This window comes from Myripristis murdjan, chromosome 7, assembly GCF_902150065.1.
Source record: "Myripristis murdjan chromosome 7, fMyrMur1.1, whole genome shotgun sequence".
NCBI lineage: Eukaryota > Metazoa > Chordata > Actinopteri > Holocentriformes > Holocentridae > Myripristis > Myripristis murdjan.
The window spans coordinates 21,580,203-21,599,990 of record NC_043986.1 but is presented as its reverse complement, the minus strand read 5'-3'; the positions used below and the strand labels follow the sequence as shown (position 1 = coordinate 21,599,990).

Below are 19,788 nucleotides of genomic sequence, written 5' to 3'. Positions count from 1 at the left end.
GAATTGTAAATCAGCGTGAACTGTATGTTACAACAGCATCAAAGGTTAAAGGAGTTTTTTAGCTGTTCTCTTATTGATTGAAATGGTAAAGGGTGAAAGGCTCTTCCAGTGAAATAAAAGAATGTTATTTATCATAATGTTATAATGCTTAGTTCATTATAAAAATTATTTGCAATACTTACTATATCATCAAGTGTGTGCTGAACATGTGTTTTTCCGGCATGCTACATTTGGAAAATAGTTTAGTTGGAAAACATTTCTACAGCATTGCCATGCTGAGATTGATGAGGTTCTATTAAAAAACTGAAAAAATACTATCCAGGACGTAAGATGAGGAAATGTCACTTATAAAGCTGATCAGAAATGTGTTTTTTTAATCTGAAATGCCATCCTTATCTACTTAAAGAAAAAAACAGGAGATTAGTTAGAAGAATTGAAAACAAATTAGAAATGCCAGGAAAATCAAAGGAGTTTGCTCTGATGGTAGAAATGGAAAAAGGATTCTTTTTAACACTAGATCCAATCCATTTTGTATGATATTGCTTAGATGAAAGGACAAAAAATCATCCACAGTCACACTGACAAAAGAATTATGCATAAGCATACAAATTCTTTATCTCCGTATAATCAGATACATACAGGAACTCGATAATAATGGCCTTAAGTTTGACTGAACCAAACTACTGTGGTGCCTTCAGAGAAGAAGATAAAGTTTAAATCCATTACAAGCCCTTGGCAATTCAGTCATCAAGTCCATCAGCTGAAAGGCTGATTCACTTTCTCCAAACCTTACAAAATCAGTCTTAGAGAAGAGAGGAGAGTGAACTGCACCTAGACCTCAGAATTTGTTGTCCAGTTTTCTAGCTACATCAGTATTGTGTTCAGGAATTAATGTTGAAGTTTGTGCAAGATACAATAAAACTGGTTATTCTGCACATTTAACAGATATCTTTTTTTGTGATCAATTCTTTTATTGTTTTTTCCCTTTAATTAATAAAAACAGAAAACAAACAAACAGAGATGTGGCAGACATTAATTAGACAAAAAAGTAGCAACAATGATACAGAAAAATAAGAAACAGATATCTTGAACACAGTGACCATTAACTCTGTTTAAGGCATAGATTAAGTCCTGGTTGGTCAGAAATATAATAGCCCCATTTTTGTTCTTGGACAGGGGTTTAGTGGCTGTGGTACAACACAATGAGATTATATGCAGCGAGGGGGGAAATTATGGTATGTGGAGGGCTCAACCCACAGTGAAAACGCTGTAGAGCGAAGCTGTGTTTGACTCCACTGGCTAATTAGTGCGATTACTGCACAGCTGGATTGGCTAGACATTTTACTGAGTTTTATCAAAAGGATCACTCACTCGATGAAGGCTTCATCCCGACAACTTCTGCTTCAGCAGAGCCGCTCTATTTTAGGACTGCAGGGGAGTAGCCTTCTAAATTTAAGAGACTGGGAAAACTGAAACAGCCTTTTATGAAAATTGTTCCTCTTTTGCTTGGTGTTTGTGTAGAGATTGATTCCATTAATCACAAAACATTTGTGAGTGCAGCTGCTTTTGTGCTTGTCAGATGCCTCATCCTTTTGAAATTACTGTTTAACCGATGTCATTAAAACAAGGTGGCCTGTTATGAGTGCTGTTTAATTTTTTGTTTTTAGATTTATCTTTGCTTTTGATTGAAGAAATAAAAATCTAATCAGCAATGACGTTTTCCTTTTCATCTCTCTGGCCTTTCTGTCAACCCCTCTGCTATTTTCTTTCATCAAATTAACCTTTTATTCCATCTCTCTTGCCCTGCACATCTCGCTACCTTTTCTGCTGTCCACTCATGCTAATCTGCCTCGTCTGTTGTCTCTTTTGCTTGACCTCTCCCTCCTCGTCTAACCTCTCCTCACCCTTTCTCTCATCACTTTCTTTTCTCTCCTCTCTTCTCTCCTTCTTCTCAATCCCCACTACTTTCTCTATGTTTATATGTCCTGCTGCCTCTCTGTCCCTCCGTCCGTCCTAATTTCTCCGGTGTCCGTCTTCCCTCCCCCTCAGCAGTCCCTCCGACCAGCATGGCTCCTCCAAGCCGCAGCTGAGCTCCTCGGCCATGACATCACGGATCTTGCTGCGACAACAGCTGATGCGGGAGCAGCTTCAGGAGCAGGAGCGCCGCGAGCAGCAGAGACAGCAGGCCTCGCAGTTCCCCCAGACCACAGCGGCACAGACCCCCGCCATCAATGTCAGCGTCCCGCCCAGTTTACCCCCTGCTGCCCAGGTGCCAATGGAGGTGCTAAAGGTGAGCATCCAGGGTCCTTTTCTGGTGTCAGGGCAGGAAAAGCAAGAAGCCCACTGTCAAAGTTACTACACTTGAAAGAAATAGGAAACAAGAGTTACATGGTGTCGTTTTGGTGTGAATTAGACAGACACCTCTGCATTGATGGATTTGGTATTGATTGCCACACTAATGGACAGTGAGGCAATTGTGGTTTTACTATGCCTGGGTGTAAAAAAAAAAAAATACACACAGGAGTGAGTGAAGTGTGCTAAAACGCGTATATGGGGATTATCTTTCCTGAGAGAATTCCTCTTTAATGCATGCTGTGCTTCCAGCCATTTGGATTTAGCCATCTTTAATCCTATTTGCTCAGCTACATTCACATCTTTTCATAGCTTTGATTCCTTGGCAGTCTGAGGGACGAGAGACTGTTAAGATTTTCTGTACTCGTAGACAGAGGGGCTGTTTGCTACGGTGCAGCTTTAAACTTCATGAGAATACGTTCAGACGAGGCAGTTTGGTAAGTTTACCCGTTTGTTTTCTTGTAAATCTTTTAGGAAAAGTAGTGACCTTGAAGAAAAATATTGAGGAACACATTCTAGGCTGTTATGTGTACATGTGTGCTCGTGAGCGTGTGCGTCTGGGATTCTGACATGTATTATTGTAGTTCTGTGGCCACATCTATTCAATTTTTTCCACTTAACCCTGTAGTGTATAAAAAGGTGCAGCTCTGTGTTGTTTGATTGGAAACATTAGAACAGTTTAATGCTAGGACTGAGTTCTGTAGTGCTTTGTCACACAGTGTTTTTGTGAGCCACTCCAATTTCAATTTTGCATTCAAACTTTGCACTTTACGAGAAAATTATGTTTTTGCGGCCCTAAAAAGGCCGTGCAGGTTTCTCTGACATTCGCCACATTGATGCATTTGTATTTCCAGTTGTTAATACAGTCATGTGAAGTTTTTTTGTGTCTATATCTTTATTTTCATGGATGCCAAACTTTGCATTCCCCAGAGAGACACTTAAATAAGCCTTTGGTTTTGTCATTGATTTCCATTTTTTTTTTTTTAGCTATTTAGTACACTAATTTTCTTTCCTTCACTAATTCCTCCCTTTTTTAGGTTGACACTTTAGTCAGCCCTTACACAAATAATTTGAAATGTGGTCATTTGACTTTTAAAGGCTTTTGTCATAAAATTTTGATTTTATGTAACATGAACATTACAGTTTGTTGCCTATGTGGAAAAAAGATGACTTTTATGATGAATTTATATTTACATACAAAACACAGTATGTCTTCTGTACAGGCTGTATATACAGTACTCTGGGTCTTCAATAGAAGAGGGACTTTGAATAGTTTATTATCAAAATATGAATTATATGTCCTCACACAGTGTTTAGGGGTGTTAATAGTATCAACACACCATGAGCTAGTGAATAAAACTCCAGCCACAACACATTCACAGATATCCACAGATTTCATGGTTAGCTTGCTCAGCCAGACTTTCATCGCCCTGGACGTGTGTGGCATGGGCCAGCGGTGAAAGACAAATATATTCATTGAAACCATTGCCCTCCTCATGCAGCATAAACATTACTTACTCTCTGTAATCTGCTGCTCTTTGAGAGGTTTAGGACACCACCCCTCTCCAAACTCTCACCCCCTGTACAATACAACAAGTTCAAGTCATTTTGCTGGTTTGGCGTGGGCTTACAGACATTCTTCGTTGACTGAAGTCCCCGAATGAAAAGGCCGTTGCAGCCTGGCGCTGCTGAGCGGGGTTAACCTGCTCCCCTGTCTGTGGATAGATTAGCAGAGTCCACACAAAGCTCAGGGGTACCAGGCAGAGCTGCTGGACCTCAAAAGTGCAAACATTAAGCTTAGATGAGTTTATCTAAAGACTGATTGGACCCTTAATTAACCAAGTGACCTCTGACCTTCTGGGGAATAAGTAAGGGATCAGTTCGGGGATCAAGACAAAGGCAAGCACAGCCTTACCACACACCGAACGCTAATTCAGTGAAGAATGCTCGTAATTAGCCCCCACTGCTTTCATTCCATGGCATATTTAAGAGGAAAAAAATGTTGCTTTGAAATTTGTGTAGGATCACTTCCTAAAAGGTTAAAAAATGATTTCTAGATTTTTTTTTTCTTTTTTTCCAAAGGATTTACGGTACCACGAAAAGAACAAAGCACTCTACGAGGCTTCTGTACATTTCTATAGGATTACACAATCGCTAGAGCTTGTGACCGCTATGCATCAGAGAGTATAGATATGTCACACAGGTACTGAGGCTAATTTGAGTGGCTTTGTCAATGCATTTAAGATAAATGCATATTGTGCAGTCTTTTCATGATAACAGCATTTTGCTATGTTTTTAGAAACTGCATGGTGGCAGTTAGTGAAACCTTTGTGGAGCCTGTTGTGCAACACTGTTTTATACATTCATATCTTACTATTACAACTAATTAAAACTACAAAATATAATAATAAAAATCAGAATATTTTCAGTAGAATGTGCTGCACTTAGGACAGTGCTGTGCAGCATAATAGCAGCATTATCAGGCTTACTGAATTTTCTGAGTATTTATGCTAATTTTAAAGCAAATGTTAATCTTTAAAGATAAATACAGTATTTCAGTTCTAACTCTGGTTTTCCATAGCAGCATCAGATATAATAATTCCTTTTCATTTTGCTGAGATTTTGTTTTATAGTACTATCACAATATGCGTGTGTGCCAGAGGTAGAGAAGATGAATTTGCCCTGCCTGGCTCTGTCTATATTGTGACCGATTTGGTCATTCACATTAGCATCACAGTTGTGTGTTTGCACGCTAAAGACTCCATGTTAGCATTTTAACTGTGAGACAAAGTGCCCTATTCTTCAAGGCTGCTTTGCAAATGGAGCATTCCTGTTAATGCATCCTGGTAGGAGCATCATGGAATGCCCAGAGCCACACAAGTCAAAAAAATAGAAATCGTTGTTTGTCGCTGTGTCCTCACCCCTCGTCCTCTCACTGCTGAGCCGATACAGTATTATGCTTTGTGCTTTTTTCAGAATGGGCTTCACTTTTTGGAGGGCTATGTTGGTAATGCCCTGAGGACTGTTGACGGCTAAAAATGAGCTGATAAACAACGGAGCGTCTTGTTTGCTCTGTTTGCAGATGCTACGGGTCAGCAATTGATTTCATGTTTCCCAGCTTTTCAGAATGAGCACATTAACTGAGGCTGATCAAAGACAAAGTTCAAGTCCTGTTGTGGTTGGAATGAAGAAGACGATTCTGAACAGAGCTCAGTGTCATTTCTGAACGCTATAGGCCACCAACAATTTATTGCTGTGACCCCTGTCCTTTATGCAGTTTTTATACAAGCTGTCCAAATGCATTACACTGAGTTAAAGATGTCTAGCTGTGTGTCCAAGACACATGCATCCCAGATTCATACTAAAATACTAACCCCTAAAAAAGTCTCTGTATGTATCTGCTCTGCAGCATGTTTATACTTCCCCACATCTTTGCAAAGTTTTTCAAAACATGTATACTATTTACCTGTTATAGATTCATCCTAACCGAAACTATGTGCTTACAAACATATTTACCAGGCCGGTGGGATCCAACTTAAGGTCTGCGGCGCCCAGGGGGCTCCAGTTAACTCAGGGCTGGGAGATCCATCTAATTATCTGTGGCAGTTTAGAAAGGCCCTGAGGGGAAGAAAGCAAGCCTGAGAACCACTGATCATGACTACTGCAAAGGCTAAAGTGACAGAATTTTATCAGGTCAAGAAAATAGCATCAGATCATTTCTGAGAGTTAGTTTGGGAAGCAAAGTATGAGATGAGGACAACATGAATTCAAGATTTTTAATAATGACATTCAGTTTTCCCATCAGTTTATACCATCATAAACAGGGTATCTACAGGTCCTTAAAGTATCTCAAATTCAGTTTTGCAAATAGGACTTTAAAGTCATGAAATAGTCTTAACTTTGAGATCTTAATTTCAACCTAAAACACTTTGTTTAATTTTATTTCTCCATGTAAAATCCTTATACTTACCTGTGGAGTTTTGTGTTCATAACGATCATATTCCTACCTAAAATTGACTTCTACACTCAATCACAAACATAGGATTTAACTTTACACTCCCCTGAAATGTTGATTTGTATTAGGAAAAGATAACTTATCCAAAAAGCTCTTAAATTTCCTTAAACTCTGTCTGAAAAGGTCTTAAAAAAGCATTGTATGTGTATTTCTGGAACCGGTAGATGTCCTGAAAGATTTATGGTCTCTGTTAGGTCAGGACCCGACGAAGCTATGCCATATATTTGCCTACATGTAGAACAGTGTGTGGGTTCACTTTGCTTTACTAATGCCCTGAATGACCTTTTGGTTTCTATTTTTAGAAACAAAGTGCGTGTGTGTGTGTGTGTGTGTGTGTGTGTGTGCGTGCGTGTGTGTTAGTGTGTGTGAGACAGTTTTATGGGGCCGTGTCCTACAGTAATCCATTGTATCTTTGTTTCTATTTTTAGCCTGGAAAGGGACAAAACAGCCATGCACTGAGTTCTGTGAATGTGTGAATATTCAAGAGAGAGAGAGAAAGAGACCCTTTGCATTTGTACAACTCACAACTTACACACACACACACACACACACACACACACACACACACACGCATATCTGCTGGCACATGTGTTTGATTTGTTAAGTGCTTGCACATTATAATGGATTATTTGTGTTTTCAGTTATAATACATATTACACAGATTTCCAGCGCTCACAGACTGAGAGCAAAATGGAAGCAAATATTTAAACACAGATGGCTGGATTTGTCTGGATTTACACACATTTCCAGAGAAGGAGACCTTGCATGTTAACCTGTCCAAAAATTAGTATAACATCAAGCTCTAATGTGTAAATGTAACGATCGCACAGTTCTGATGAGATTTTTTTTTCTTTGCATAATTTTGTTGATTAAGGGCATGAGTGGCTAGCAGCCGTGGTTTGTTTACACGCCATGAACTTACGTGACTGTAAATAATTGGGTGGCTCATTTGTGGCGCAACAATATCCGGATTAGGTTTCTCTGTAAACTGTTTCTGGGGTTTCTCTGTAAAGCCTATACAAAGGATCATTCCCATTATCAGGATCAGCGTCACTGTAGATTGCAGATATTTTAAGCACATCAGTCTTTAATAAACTAAGGGAATCATAAATGAGAAGAAAATTTAAATTCAAATGATTGACAGCATCCAACAGTTGAAACACTCTAACAAATGTTATTACTCATTAATTCCTACTAATATAAACTACCACAGTAAAGAAAAGAAAGCTAAAAGGTGCTCTATTAGTGATCGCCTGGAATAAATCTCATTCTTTTTGGCTGTTGCAGTGGGTGGTGCTGTGGCTCCTCATCAGTCACTGACATGTTGTAAATGTGTCCCCCTCAGTGACGTCAGCTTTACAGCCCCATAACGACCAGCTACGTCCCGAGCTAATTACTGTCAGAGCTGCAGAGGGGACTCGGTCAGTTCACATGCATCTGTGTGGATAACAAGAAGTAGACTTGTGAATCTGTGTCACTTCACGATGCATTTAAAAACACTCATATCTGTGCAAAAAGATTGACCAACTAGGTAATTGATTTGTTTTTATTACTCTTAAAAAACCAATACAAGGGATGAGCGCACTAGTTTACTATGTTCTTCCCAAACCAAAACATAAATAATATAAAAATTAACCTTGAATAACAATACGTTCTTTTCTTTTGTTGCCTGCTATTACCTGCTGTGTTTGTTGACTGGATCAACAAGTTGATAGGACCTTTTGTTTGTGACATGAGGAGCTATTTGTGGCATCATTTGGCATGTTTGCTGAATGTTTAGCTTAACAAATGCTACCACTAAAACGGCCTTTATGGATGCTGTGCAGAAGATCTCAGCAGATATGACACAAAAACCTCTGTGTGGCTTTTCAAAATAAAACCTCAGGCATGCATTCACAGAACATGACATGCTTACAGACTTGTACATGTGGTGAGGCCGGCTGTCTTTGTGGAGAGCGTCACTGTGTTTCCACTGATACTGAATAAGGGTGGAACAGTAAATCGATGATGCAGTGTACCGCAGTGCTTCCTTTTGTGATACATTATCAATACATTTGTGCCAGGCATTGATATTTTTAGTTTTAGTTTGCACAGGTTTGCAGTCGCTGTGCAGAGTGAAACTCTGAAAAACACGACTGATTCCTGCTTATTTGAAGATTAGTTTGCTTTTTCCAGGGTATTTTTTCTTCCTTGTAGACAGATATTGTAATGTATCATAGCGGATTATCCTACTATATATCGCAGAATCACCTGTATCATGATGCATTCGCTCAGTGATTCCCACATCCAACACCCAACATCCATGCATAGCAATAACACGACCAGCTGTAAGGCTTCCTTTGGGTCCACGTGCTCTGAAATATTATCTGTGTGTGTCAGTTGATTTTGGTATCAGTTCATCAGCCATATCATTTCAGCCCTTGAATGTCGTGTGCATGCAGACTTTAGGATTTTCCTCAGAAGCAGCTGGCGGCGGAGGAAATGTCAGAGGTAGCTGAGAGTTCATCTGCAGACTGTGACCTCCTCAGCACCCGTTAATGAACTGACTGTAAATCCCTTGGGCTTGAACAGAACAAATACACCAGTTTTCGAAAATGAAACAGAGTAGACTTTTATCCATTGCTGGTTTTGAGGTGCTCTTCTTTATCAATCACAGAATCCACTTAAAGGCACAAGAGGAAAGACCCCGCAGACAAACAATTATGTAATGGACTCTTTACTTTGTGATGAGTTGAGTTACAGTAGGAACACACACCATCCATCCAGAGGGCTGAAGGGAATGGGGCAGCTTAAAAGGCCCAAGGCATGTTTCGGCAAACGAGGTGGCCTTGCAGAAGAAAGAAACTAATTGTTAGTTCCACATCCTGACGTCAATTGATACCCCATAAAGGCATAAATTCAGATTTTACATAAAACAACACACATTTGAAAAGGCTCATTGTATCGCACCGAGATTTCATAACATGCATAACTAATTACTTTTCTTGCCATTTATAAGATGAGTTGGATGTGTGTGTCCTCACACTCTGAGGCTCATTCCTCAGCCACAGCTACAGTCCTAGGCTACAGCCCTTCTTAGCTTCATTAAATGTAAAGTCAGAGTCAGTTTAGGCTTCTTAAATTGGACTACAGACATTTGAAAGATGCTTGAGATGCTTGGATATCACCCCCATCAGGTACGTTTCAAATTAAACAGTGCTTTTTTGTTGTTTTTTTGGGATGCACTCAAAACAATTTATATGAGTATTCATGCATAATGACACAAAATAGTATCAGACTGCATTGAAGCTCATGGAAAAAAAACATCTTAAAGCCAACACAGTTCTGCCGTCGACTACAGCAGTGCTCATGCATCTATACTGTTCTCCATCTGGTGATGCATTGTGTACATTCTCTTTATGTCACACACTATAAAATCAGTCCATCAATTAATCATCAAACTGCATGAAAACCAATGCAAAAATGTGAAGGTTTAAATATAGATTTACAAAAGTAGGCTTCAGCACAGTGTTACTGCTCCATAAAAACATTATTACAGGCGCAAACACAATGTTTCAAAGGTTGTTTATCTGCCTGCAGTTTTTTGGGGGGTATTTTTTCATGGATCATTAATGCTGTGTGGGGACATTCTCAAAAAAAAAAAAGAAAAGAAAAAAGAAAACAAAACAATGTATCCTTAACCAGGGAGTGCATATCATCTTTTTTAATTGCAAGAATGTGCATTTCTTATTGATTGAATATAGAGAAGCAGACTTTAGTTATTTTAAGATAAATATTACATGCAGTTCTTCTTTTAATACATTTTTGGGGACTGCTAGTGAGACTCCATAAGATAATGATACTTTACAGCATCTCAAAAGAAAAATGCATAATATAGTATTGATATTACTATAAGTAGGAATGAAAAAAGATTTAATTTTATTCACTATTCACTTTATTCTACCAAAAGTCTATTTTGCATCTGCATGGCTGTTTTACTGCACAACAAATAGTCAGTAAACAAACACTACCCATAAGCATGGTATTCTGAAAAGTCAGAGGTTAAGGTGCACTTGTGCTGAAGCAGCTCAGTGATATTTGCCAGTATGTGCACAGTGCTGATTTATTTGGTGGTGCATACCTTAATTTGTAGCTGAAGTGAACAACATTCCTCATGTCAGAGGCGACCCACAGTGTTCAATACCCCCACCCAGATATTGTTCCTCCCACTAACACATATCTTTATCCTTTTTCCCTCTATTTTCCCCTCTTTTCCCATGCATTCCTGTCATCCCACCTTGCTCCCTTGCCTCTGCCTACAACTCCTGCCCAACAGGTCCAGACTCACTTGGAGAACCCGACCAAGTACCACATCCAGCAGTCCCAGCAGCAGCAGGTGAAGCGGTACCTGGGGAAGCTTGGCTCTCAGGTGGTGAGCTTGCCCTGCCCTAACCAGTCCTCTGACCACGGGGGCATGCCGCCGGGGCCGGGCAATAGTGCCCCCAACAGCCCTATGGCCTTACTGACCCTCAACTCTAACTGCGAGAAAGAGGTGAGGCCTCTCATTCACCATTGAGCTCACCCAGCAGGCATGCATAATACTGTGACTAAAGGTTGTTTGTCCATAACCAGATAGAGCTTCCTCACAAACATGATCTTATCTACAATGGAGTTATTTATGAGCTATTTTCCTTCTGTTTTGTGTTTTTTTTTAGATGGATGATGTCATTGATGACATTATTAGTTTGGAGTCAAGTTACAGTGATGATATCCTCGGCCTGATGGACCCTGGACTTCAGATGGCCAATACGGTATGGGTATATTTATGTCTCTTCTTTCTCCTCGACACTAACAGTACATTCCGATCAAGCACAACTTCTTTGCGTTGGGTTGTTTTGTTCTATCAGAAATCTTTACTACTGGGCATTTCATTGGTTGTGCTTTCATTCATGCAAATTCTCAGGTCGCTTAAAGGTACCCAGTGTAGTTTTCCATGTAAACACTCTCAAAATTTCTCACAAAAGCACTTTGTGTGTATCCTTGAGGCCTGATAAATATGTTGAATGCATTTATTTCATGTGTCAAAAGACATTTGCATAGCCTCATTTTGGAATATTCAGAAAGTGCATTGTTTCCATAGGCATATGTAATATTTTGGCCCCATGCTCATGATGTGCTGGAAGTAAATGAACAAAACAGGGACTCAACATTCCTGGTGTGCAGTATAGCTCCACTAGTGGTTACATACTACACTGGGTACCTTTAGTACTGTTTCTTTGTTGTGGTTGTATTTTACCACGTTGTACATTTTATTTTGCATGAATATACTCCATAATGGAAAACATAATCTTGATTTTGTGTTGCACTCCAGTGAATTAGCCACCAAAGTGGCTGCAGCTACTTGGATATAATAAGCTAGCAAGTCAGCAATAGGCTACTCATTTAGCCTGTTAGTGCTAAAATTAGCAGGCTACCTCTGGTAATGTTATCCCTGTAGGCTATAAAAAGGTTAGACACCAGAAAGAACAAATTATGTGTAGCTGTTTGCCTGGATCAGAGTGGTTCTCCAGCCATGCCCAGCTGCATGATATTACAGTAAATCTCTGTCATCATACAGGACTGCAGGCCTGGTTTGTGTCGCCACCTATCCCATCATGCAGTGCACATTTATTCATGCCCAGTCTACAGCTATCATACAGCTGATAAGCCCTGATGTTGAGCAGTGCGGTATTTGGTTTATGTCTTAATTGTGTCCCCCCAGATTCCTGTGCCGGCTAACCTCATGGACATGTATGGTAATCAGGGTATGCCTCCACAAGGCCTGGCCATCAGCAACTCCTGCCCTGCCAACCTCCCCAACATCAAAAGGGAATTCTCTGGTGAGCAGCACAGCACATCCACTGCCCGTCAGCTGTAACCTGTCAGTAAGACACCACTCACGAACTCTCAAGTGAACTTGCTTCCTCTCATCAGTGCATATGTGGCGATAAACTTGACCTGCAAAAAATGAAACGCCATATCCATTCACTTTGTCATGTTGCATGGCGGTTCAAAGGTTACCTATAAAATTCTACTCTCCAGGCCTTTGTGTAGCCTCGATTGTAGCATTTTATAATGATCCCAGTTGTGCGATCCTGTTGAAACCTCTCTCTGCCACAGTCAGTATGAGAAGCACAGTTAACTGAACAGACTGACAATCGTGTTAGTGTACTTTGCAAGACATGACAAAAATTATTATTTGTATCTATACTAAAAGCATTATTTATCACATAGTTTCGCAATCCCCTGCCATCATGCACATGCTGGACAAGTCTGGATCCTGTGGCAAATTTGACAACTATCAAAGGCCTGAAGGGTTTCCTGTAGGTATGTCTGGTTATTTAGCTTCAAAATGTAGAAATTAGTCATTACACATTTTTGATACATACACTATATTGTTCTTTGTATACTGATAATTCAAAGTGTCTTTTTTCAGAGGCTGAAGTTAGAGCCCTGGCAAAGGAAAGGCAGAAGAAGGATAATCACAACTTGAGTGAGTTTTAATTGCTCTCGAATTTCATAAATGTGTGTGTTTAATAATATCTCAGCGTTGTTATGGCCACCAAAGTATCATCTCATTTTCCTCAGTTAAAAAAAAATCATCACAACACATTGTCAAATGGTGTTTGGTCAACTAATTTATGGCTGAACTGAAACTCTTGCAATATGATACTGTAATTCTTTAATTAACTGTAAGAACTAAATGTTTCAATTGAACATAAAAAGGAAGGAAAGAAAAACAAGCCATGCTGTCCTTGACACTTCAGAAGAAATTATCTGAAATACAATATTACTGACCTTCATTAAGAGCCAGCAGAAAGAGCAATAAATTTGAAAACATGTGATAGTAACTTGATATAATTTTTATTGTTCATGGAACTTTCTGGCCTCTGAAAGTTGCCTGTAAGCTTCGTGACTCCCAGCCTGCGAGGCAGCCTGCCATCTTGCTACCAGCTGCGATCTTGAGTTCATTTCTGTGCCGGTGATGATTGAGAACATGCTCATACAGCCGCCCTCATCTGTTTAATTACAGAGGTTTCAAGGGCTGAGGCTGTTTCAGGGGCTGCTCAAGCAATCTGATTGGTGGAGAGCCATGTGTTATTTACTATAGCATCACGCGAGCTGCATCACTTTGTATTATTCCACTGCAGCAGCTGTCAAAGTAGCAGCTCATTATCCATCACCTACAGGTGTGTGTGCTTCACTAAGCTGTCAGCCAGTAACTGTCAGCAGCGAACTGAATCAACACTCTCTGTTGCTAACAATGGATACTTTTCCAAATATAATTTCTGGTATGGATTACGAGTCTAAAGACAAAAAGGTAAACACCAAAGTAAACAAGACGAACGTTTCTGTTAACAGATGCAACGTCGCATGTCAGCTGCAAACAGTCGCCTCCTCAGACTGGTTTATGCTGCTAAACAAGTTTTAGTTTGGGCAGCTACACTTTTTGGTGGACCATCAAAAACAGTAATCACAACTTTAATTCAGAGTTGTATTTGAGATTAAAAAAATACAATATTGTTGCAATAAAACTGTGCATGTTGTATAAAGGCAATATAACTCTCAAGGCCTGCATGTTGTAGTGAATAACATCTCGGCCATGATGATCTACAGCAAGCAAGAAATTGTGATTTTTTTTTTCTTTATTTGGAAAGGATTGCTGCTGCAACAAAGAAAATGATAGTTACTGTTTTCTCTTAAAGGTATCCATTTGCTCAGTATTCTGTAGTTTACGAACAGACATTTGGAAATATTAAAAATGTATGCAGAAAATGGAGCAGTGGTTTATTAAACAAGTAAAGAAGGTGCTCTTTGTCAAGGGAATGAAACATACATAGAAATCCAACACACCCGGGCTAAGGCAAGTCCTCTGAGAAAAATGTTTAACAGCTGTTATTTAATAGTTAGTTCATAACTGAGCAAAAAAACAAAACAAACAAAAAAAAACCCTCATCATCAACATGTTTTGCCTATTGGAACATCATGGGAAAGAGCAGTGTTACAATTAAGTTAAAATATGTAATATAACAAAATTACAGTAAACAGAGAAAAAGTAAAAAAAAAAAATCTCCAAATGAAACCAAACTCACCTTTCAAATAAGAAAAAAATAAGAAAAATAAACTAAACAGGTGCAGATAGAGTGCTGAGTGGGATAATGTTGTTATACAGCGACACAAGGACAAAAAGCAATTAACCGTTACAAAAAGTAAGACAACATATGTTTCCGTATTTTTTAATTTGTTATGCTGAAAAATGCCCACTTTTGCCCACTTCATGCAAAAAATGCCGCTCAAAATAAAAGTGTCAGACAATAACAAGAAAAATTCAGGAATGTCTGAAAACTGGACTTAAGGACTATGAATGATTTTCATCTGTTCACTTAATATGTTCGTAGATTATGTCTAATTCTTGTCTAATCGATTCATATTTTCTCTTCCGTTTCTGCTCTGTAGTTGAGAGAAGACGACGATTTAACATCAATGATCGCATCAAGGAACTGGGAACCTTAATTCCAAAGTCAAATGACCCGTAAGTCATAGACATTTACTTTATTGAACTCTGAGATGTGCTATATTTAAAGACTACTGTAAAAAAAAGTCATGCTCTTCAGAGACTGTTGTTTGATGCAGAGGCAGTAGTTTAGGATCAAAGACTAATGGCTCCTGTGTGGCGTTCAGGGACATGCGCTGGAACAAAGGCACCATCCTCAAGGCATCGGTGGACTACATCAGGAAGCTACAGCGGGAACAGCAGAGGGCAAAGGAGCTGGAGAACCGTCAGAAGAAACTAGAGCACGCCAATCGACATTTAATGTTGAGGATACAGGTAACAGAGCCGCATGAAGCCCGCAGAGATGGGAAAGGTTATTGTCGTGAAATGAAACTAGAAGATGAACGCAAAGTTGTGCAAAAACAAAGCTGTGAGACTAAAACTGCTGGCCAGCTAAACTTATTTGAAAATGAATTAAAAGATTTGGACTGTCTAATGGTAATATTCAGTATTAACTTTGTTGTTGTTTCACAACTAAATAAGTCTAATTTCATGTCAGCTTTTCAAATGTAAATGCTCAACTTACTATTAATAAACTATCAGTTGACTTAGTCTTGGTTAGGCTTAGGCTGATACAAAGTTCATACAGAGCTGAATACTGACACGTTAAATGTTACCAAATTTACGAAAAACTATATGAAAACAGAAACTAATGAAAAATCCAAAACAAAAATAACTGACTGAATTTTATCTGAACGCTGAGGAAATGAATCCGTGAAGTTTGTCGAATTGATTTGGCCAAATTCCAGATGTGTGCAGAATTTGACTTGGCTGACTCTCTGTGTGTGTCTCATTCCTCCCCTGTGGGTTCAGGAGTTAGAGATGCAGGCCCGCGCTCACGGTCTGGCCATCGCGTCTTCAGCGCTGTGCTCCACTGAGCTCGCCGCCCGCTCCATCAAGCAGGAGCCAGCTCTGGGGGACTGTCACCAGGACCTGTATCCCCTGCACCCCCAGCACCAGCACCACCCCGCCTGCACCCCCGACCCGGCTCAGCCCGCCGCCCTGGAGCTCAGCGAGGGCCACGCGAATTTCCCCGAGGGCCAAGGGGGCATGGCCGGCAACCCGGGTCACTACGGCGTTCACGGCAAGGCGGCCTCCAAACTCAACGACATCCTAATGGAAGACACCTTATCACCGGTGAGGGGTGGAGACCCTTTGCTCTCGTCCGTCTCCCCAGACGCCTCAAAGGACAGCAGTCGCAAGAGCAGCATAAGCATGGAGGAGAACGAGCAGGGCTGTTAGCACCCCCTACTGGAAGATACCCCGCCTGCATGTTCGTCCCACCATCCTGATACAATTGTTCCTGTCAGTAGCTAACCCGTTCTCAGCTGCTGGAGATGGACACCCCTCTCTCTTGTTCATGTTGTTGTTTTTGTTTTTGTTTTTGTTTTGTTTTTTTTGGTTTGTCGTGTTGTTTTTGTGTTGGTTTGTTTTTTTTTCCTCCGTGTTTACATATATTTAATCTTTTCCAGTCATGTGTTTTTTGTGATATCTTTGTCTTTTCAAGCCCTGAACCTTAATTTGAAGGACTGATTTTAAAGTACATTTTATTGGTTTAATCAATGTTTTGGTGACAATGAGTAAAGAAAAAAAAATTGAAGTTTTTATATTTAAAAAAATATATATGCATTTATCTTGGGATAGAGGTTAGATTATGCTTTTTTCTTTTGATTCCAAAGAATCTAGGGAAGTTAGAAATCATGGTCAGAAATATAGATGTGGTGTGATGAGCACTGCTTTACAAATCACTAGCAATAATAGAAGAAATAATAAATCTATTTATTACTATAGTGCTTTACACTCCTTGTGTCTTAGATTAAACTTGAATGTGCCAATGCCTTATTAAGATGTGTATACATCGCTGTTGTATCTTTCGTGCACAAATTCTAGCTATTAGTCTCTGTCAGTCTTCCGGTTAAAATTTATTCACTGACGCATTTGAGAGATATCGATCATGTGTAGGTTTTATATCATTTATGTATCCATATAGACATGATTTTTTTTGTACACATTCCCCTTACCAAATTTATTAAAAATAACCAAAACAAATAAGACTAAAACTAGGCGTTAAAAGAACAGCTTTGAGAAAGTTGCTTGAAATAATAAAGTGCTTTGAAAAATGAAAATGAACTGAAACTGAATGTCTGCTTCCAAATAATTAAAGTAATATTAAAAGGCAATAAAATACAAAAAATGACATTAATAACGTCTAGTGTTAGTCTTTTGATCGGTGCCAAAATGAGAGAAAAGTAGCACAACAATCCTCTAAGTCATTTTATCGAGCAGTATTTGCAGAAGACAGAGAATACATTCCTTACTGCCAAAAATATAATATAAAATATAAATATAAAAACAAAAATTAAATACAAAGAAATTAAAAAGGAAACATTTATGAAGCTAGGTGAAAAATGCATTAGAGCTTTATCTGAGGTTGGAAATAAAGGTCATAGTAACCCTGACACACACACACACGAACAGAGAAACTGATCTAAAACTCTCAAATATAATACATATGAAAATAATTACATGATTCTGCCAATTCTTTGTTATGTGATTAATGCAGCAGGATGAATGGATTCAGTTTATTTTTTGTTTTTTTGTTTTTTTGTATTCTTGTATGGAGTCTATTTAGTTTTGTGTCCAAGTTGCCTCTTTTTGTTAAAGGAGAAGACAGTGCAAAGCATTTTTTTTTTTTTTTTTTTAGACTATTAATACTGGCAGACCTGCTACTATTTCAGCACATACAATGTATTTTAATATTCCACAATTATTATGCAGCAAGTGCTCAGTTTTTAATACTGTCCATCCATTTCCTAAATTATTGTTATATTTTGTTACACCTTTGTTATGATAAAACTGTCAGTCCATTTTGCATTCAGGATGTTTTTTTTTTTTTTTTTTTTTTTCCATTATGTGATTTATAATGCCAAGGAGTATAAGGAGACTGCTATGGGATTTTGTATGAAATGCATGACATTGTCAAAACACTGGAATGAAGTCCGTAAATTGAAAATGGTTTGTTGACTTTTTTTTTTTTTTTTTTTTTTTATCTAAGCATATACTAACTATTGTATTTGGGTTTTCAAATGCATACAGAATGTCGTATGACTGATTGTAGTTTCTTGAAGATTTACGGTTGTATATTTTGTTTTAACAGTTGTAGCACATTGCTTAAACATGCCTTTTGTTTGTAACTACCTGCCATAAATTGAGAGCCCTGTTACAACACAACCTCCATTTTGTGGATCTATGCAATGGTTACAGTCGTGCCTGTAGAGCAGCATTGTGTCTTTCTCGCGGGACTTTGGACAATTTTAGCCGGTGATCTAATTATAACGTAGTGGTGATTAGTCTAAAACAACTAGCCAAGTGATTTTCTGTTCATTGATTGAAGTGCCTTACAGTCTTTTCTGTTACCATGGTGATGTTAGGGGAGTTGTAGACACTGGTGCAGTGTGTTGTTGATGTTTTTTTGCCTGGTGTTTTGGTGCTTCATGGATTAACTGTAGAGCTGCAAGGTCCCTAAGGGAAGCAGTAGGAAAGGGCCTTTGGTCAGTACAAGACGATACAGTGGGCCTCAGACCCATGTGGGAATTAACACTGGACTGTAAGAAAGGCTCTGCCTCGGGCGTTGCATTACATTTAGGATGTTATTTTTGTACGTTTCACCAAGGTCCAGATTCTACATCGAAGGCAGTGATCCTAACATTGAGCTTCTTTTCGAGACCAAGATTTTCGCCTGAATGTAATTCACACTTTCGACTGCCAAAATAAGTTTCCAAAATCAAACTGAAGTTTAAGTAATGCAAAGATGCACATTATGAAGCAATGTTACAAACAGGTTAGAAGATGCACCTGAGTTAAGTGGTGTTTTCTTCCTCGGTGATAAAGCAATAACTTTTAGGATGGCAATCAGGCCACAAATGAAGTACAACAGCAACAACAACGGCCCATATGATCACAGCGATCCCAGGTATTGAGTCCTTAGAGTGCAATACACACAGGCCTGTCACTGCCCTTTGACTGATCCCAAATCAGCTTATTTTCCAATGGAATGGGTTAATCCTCTAGACCCTGAAATGTGAGTCGCCAGAATGGACATCACCATCATATGTAGTGGTGGCACTTAATTTAAAAAGCGATCATATGTTGTCGATTGGTCATGGTGAACATTGTTAGAGCTGTTAGACAAGGCACACTATGGGTACTACAGAGCCATGTTGGTTCGGTGTACATTTGTTCTACTCATTCTCATTCCTATGGTTCATATGGACACTTTCTCTGCTGATGTTGCTACTGTTCTTGTAATTACAGTTTATATGGAGAGATGAATGTAGCAATAGATATGCACTGGTTTCAGATTTGTGAACTCGAACTCATTGGTACTCAATGTGGAAACTATCTTGTGAGAATATTAAAATTTCTATTTGAATGTTCATATTGTGCCCTCCCCCCTCTTTCCTATGGTTGTGTGCATTCTAACATTTTTAGATCTATAAGAGTGCCTGCTGCCACATTTTTGAACCCATAGTGGTCTTCAGTTCTGGTAGTACATGGCATTTGTCCAAGGAAGGCCAAGCTTCTTCCCTCTATGAATATAGAGTAACACCTTACATTGTCCTTATTCCAATGTAGCAACCTCACACTGAAATAACATCACACAACATAAATACAGTGTACGAAAAATGTGCTAAAAAAAAAAAAATCCTCACCAACTATGAGGGTTCAGATTGGACTTGTAAAGCCCTTTGAGACTGTGAAAACTGATTAAAATCTATAGCTACATTTAAACTTGAAACTTAAAGCTGGGGTATGCAGTTTTCTAGATGAGACAAAAAAAGAAAAAAAA

General features: G+C 39.0%; 1 protein-coding gene across 1 annotated transcript in view; it reads left to right on the top strand.

Moving 5' to 3' along the window:
• LOC115362293 (microphthalmia-associated transcription factor-like) overlaps window positions 1–19,342 on the top strand; it is a 28,857-nt gene extending 9,515 nt beyond the window's left edge. The window contains exons 2-10 of the mRNA XM_030056156.1: window positions 2,050–2,290; window positions 10,683–10,898; window positions 11,062–11,157; window positions 12,108–12,225; window positions 12,620–12,712; window positions 12,822–12,878; window positions 14,843–14,918; window positions 15,068–15,215; window positions 15,753–19,342. Of these exons, the coding sequence (XP_029912016.1) occupies window positions 2,050–2,290; window positions 10,683–10,898; window positions 11,062–11,157; window positions 12,108–12,225; window positions 12,620–12,712; window positions 12,822–12,878; window positions 14,843–14,918; window positions 15,068–15,215; window positions 15,753–16,181 (1,474 nt within the window). The 3' untranslated portion in view covers window positions 16,182–19,342. The remainder of the gene's footprint in view (window positions 1–2,049; window positions 2,291–10,682; window positions 10,899–11,061; window positions 11,158–12,107; window positions 12,226–12,619; window positions 12,713–12,821; window positions 12,879–14,842; window positions 14,919–15,067; window positions 15,216–15,752) is intronic.
• Window positions 19,343–19,788: the final 446 nt, after the last annotated feature.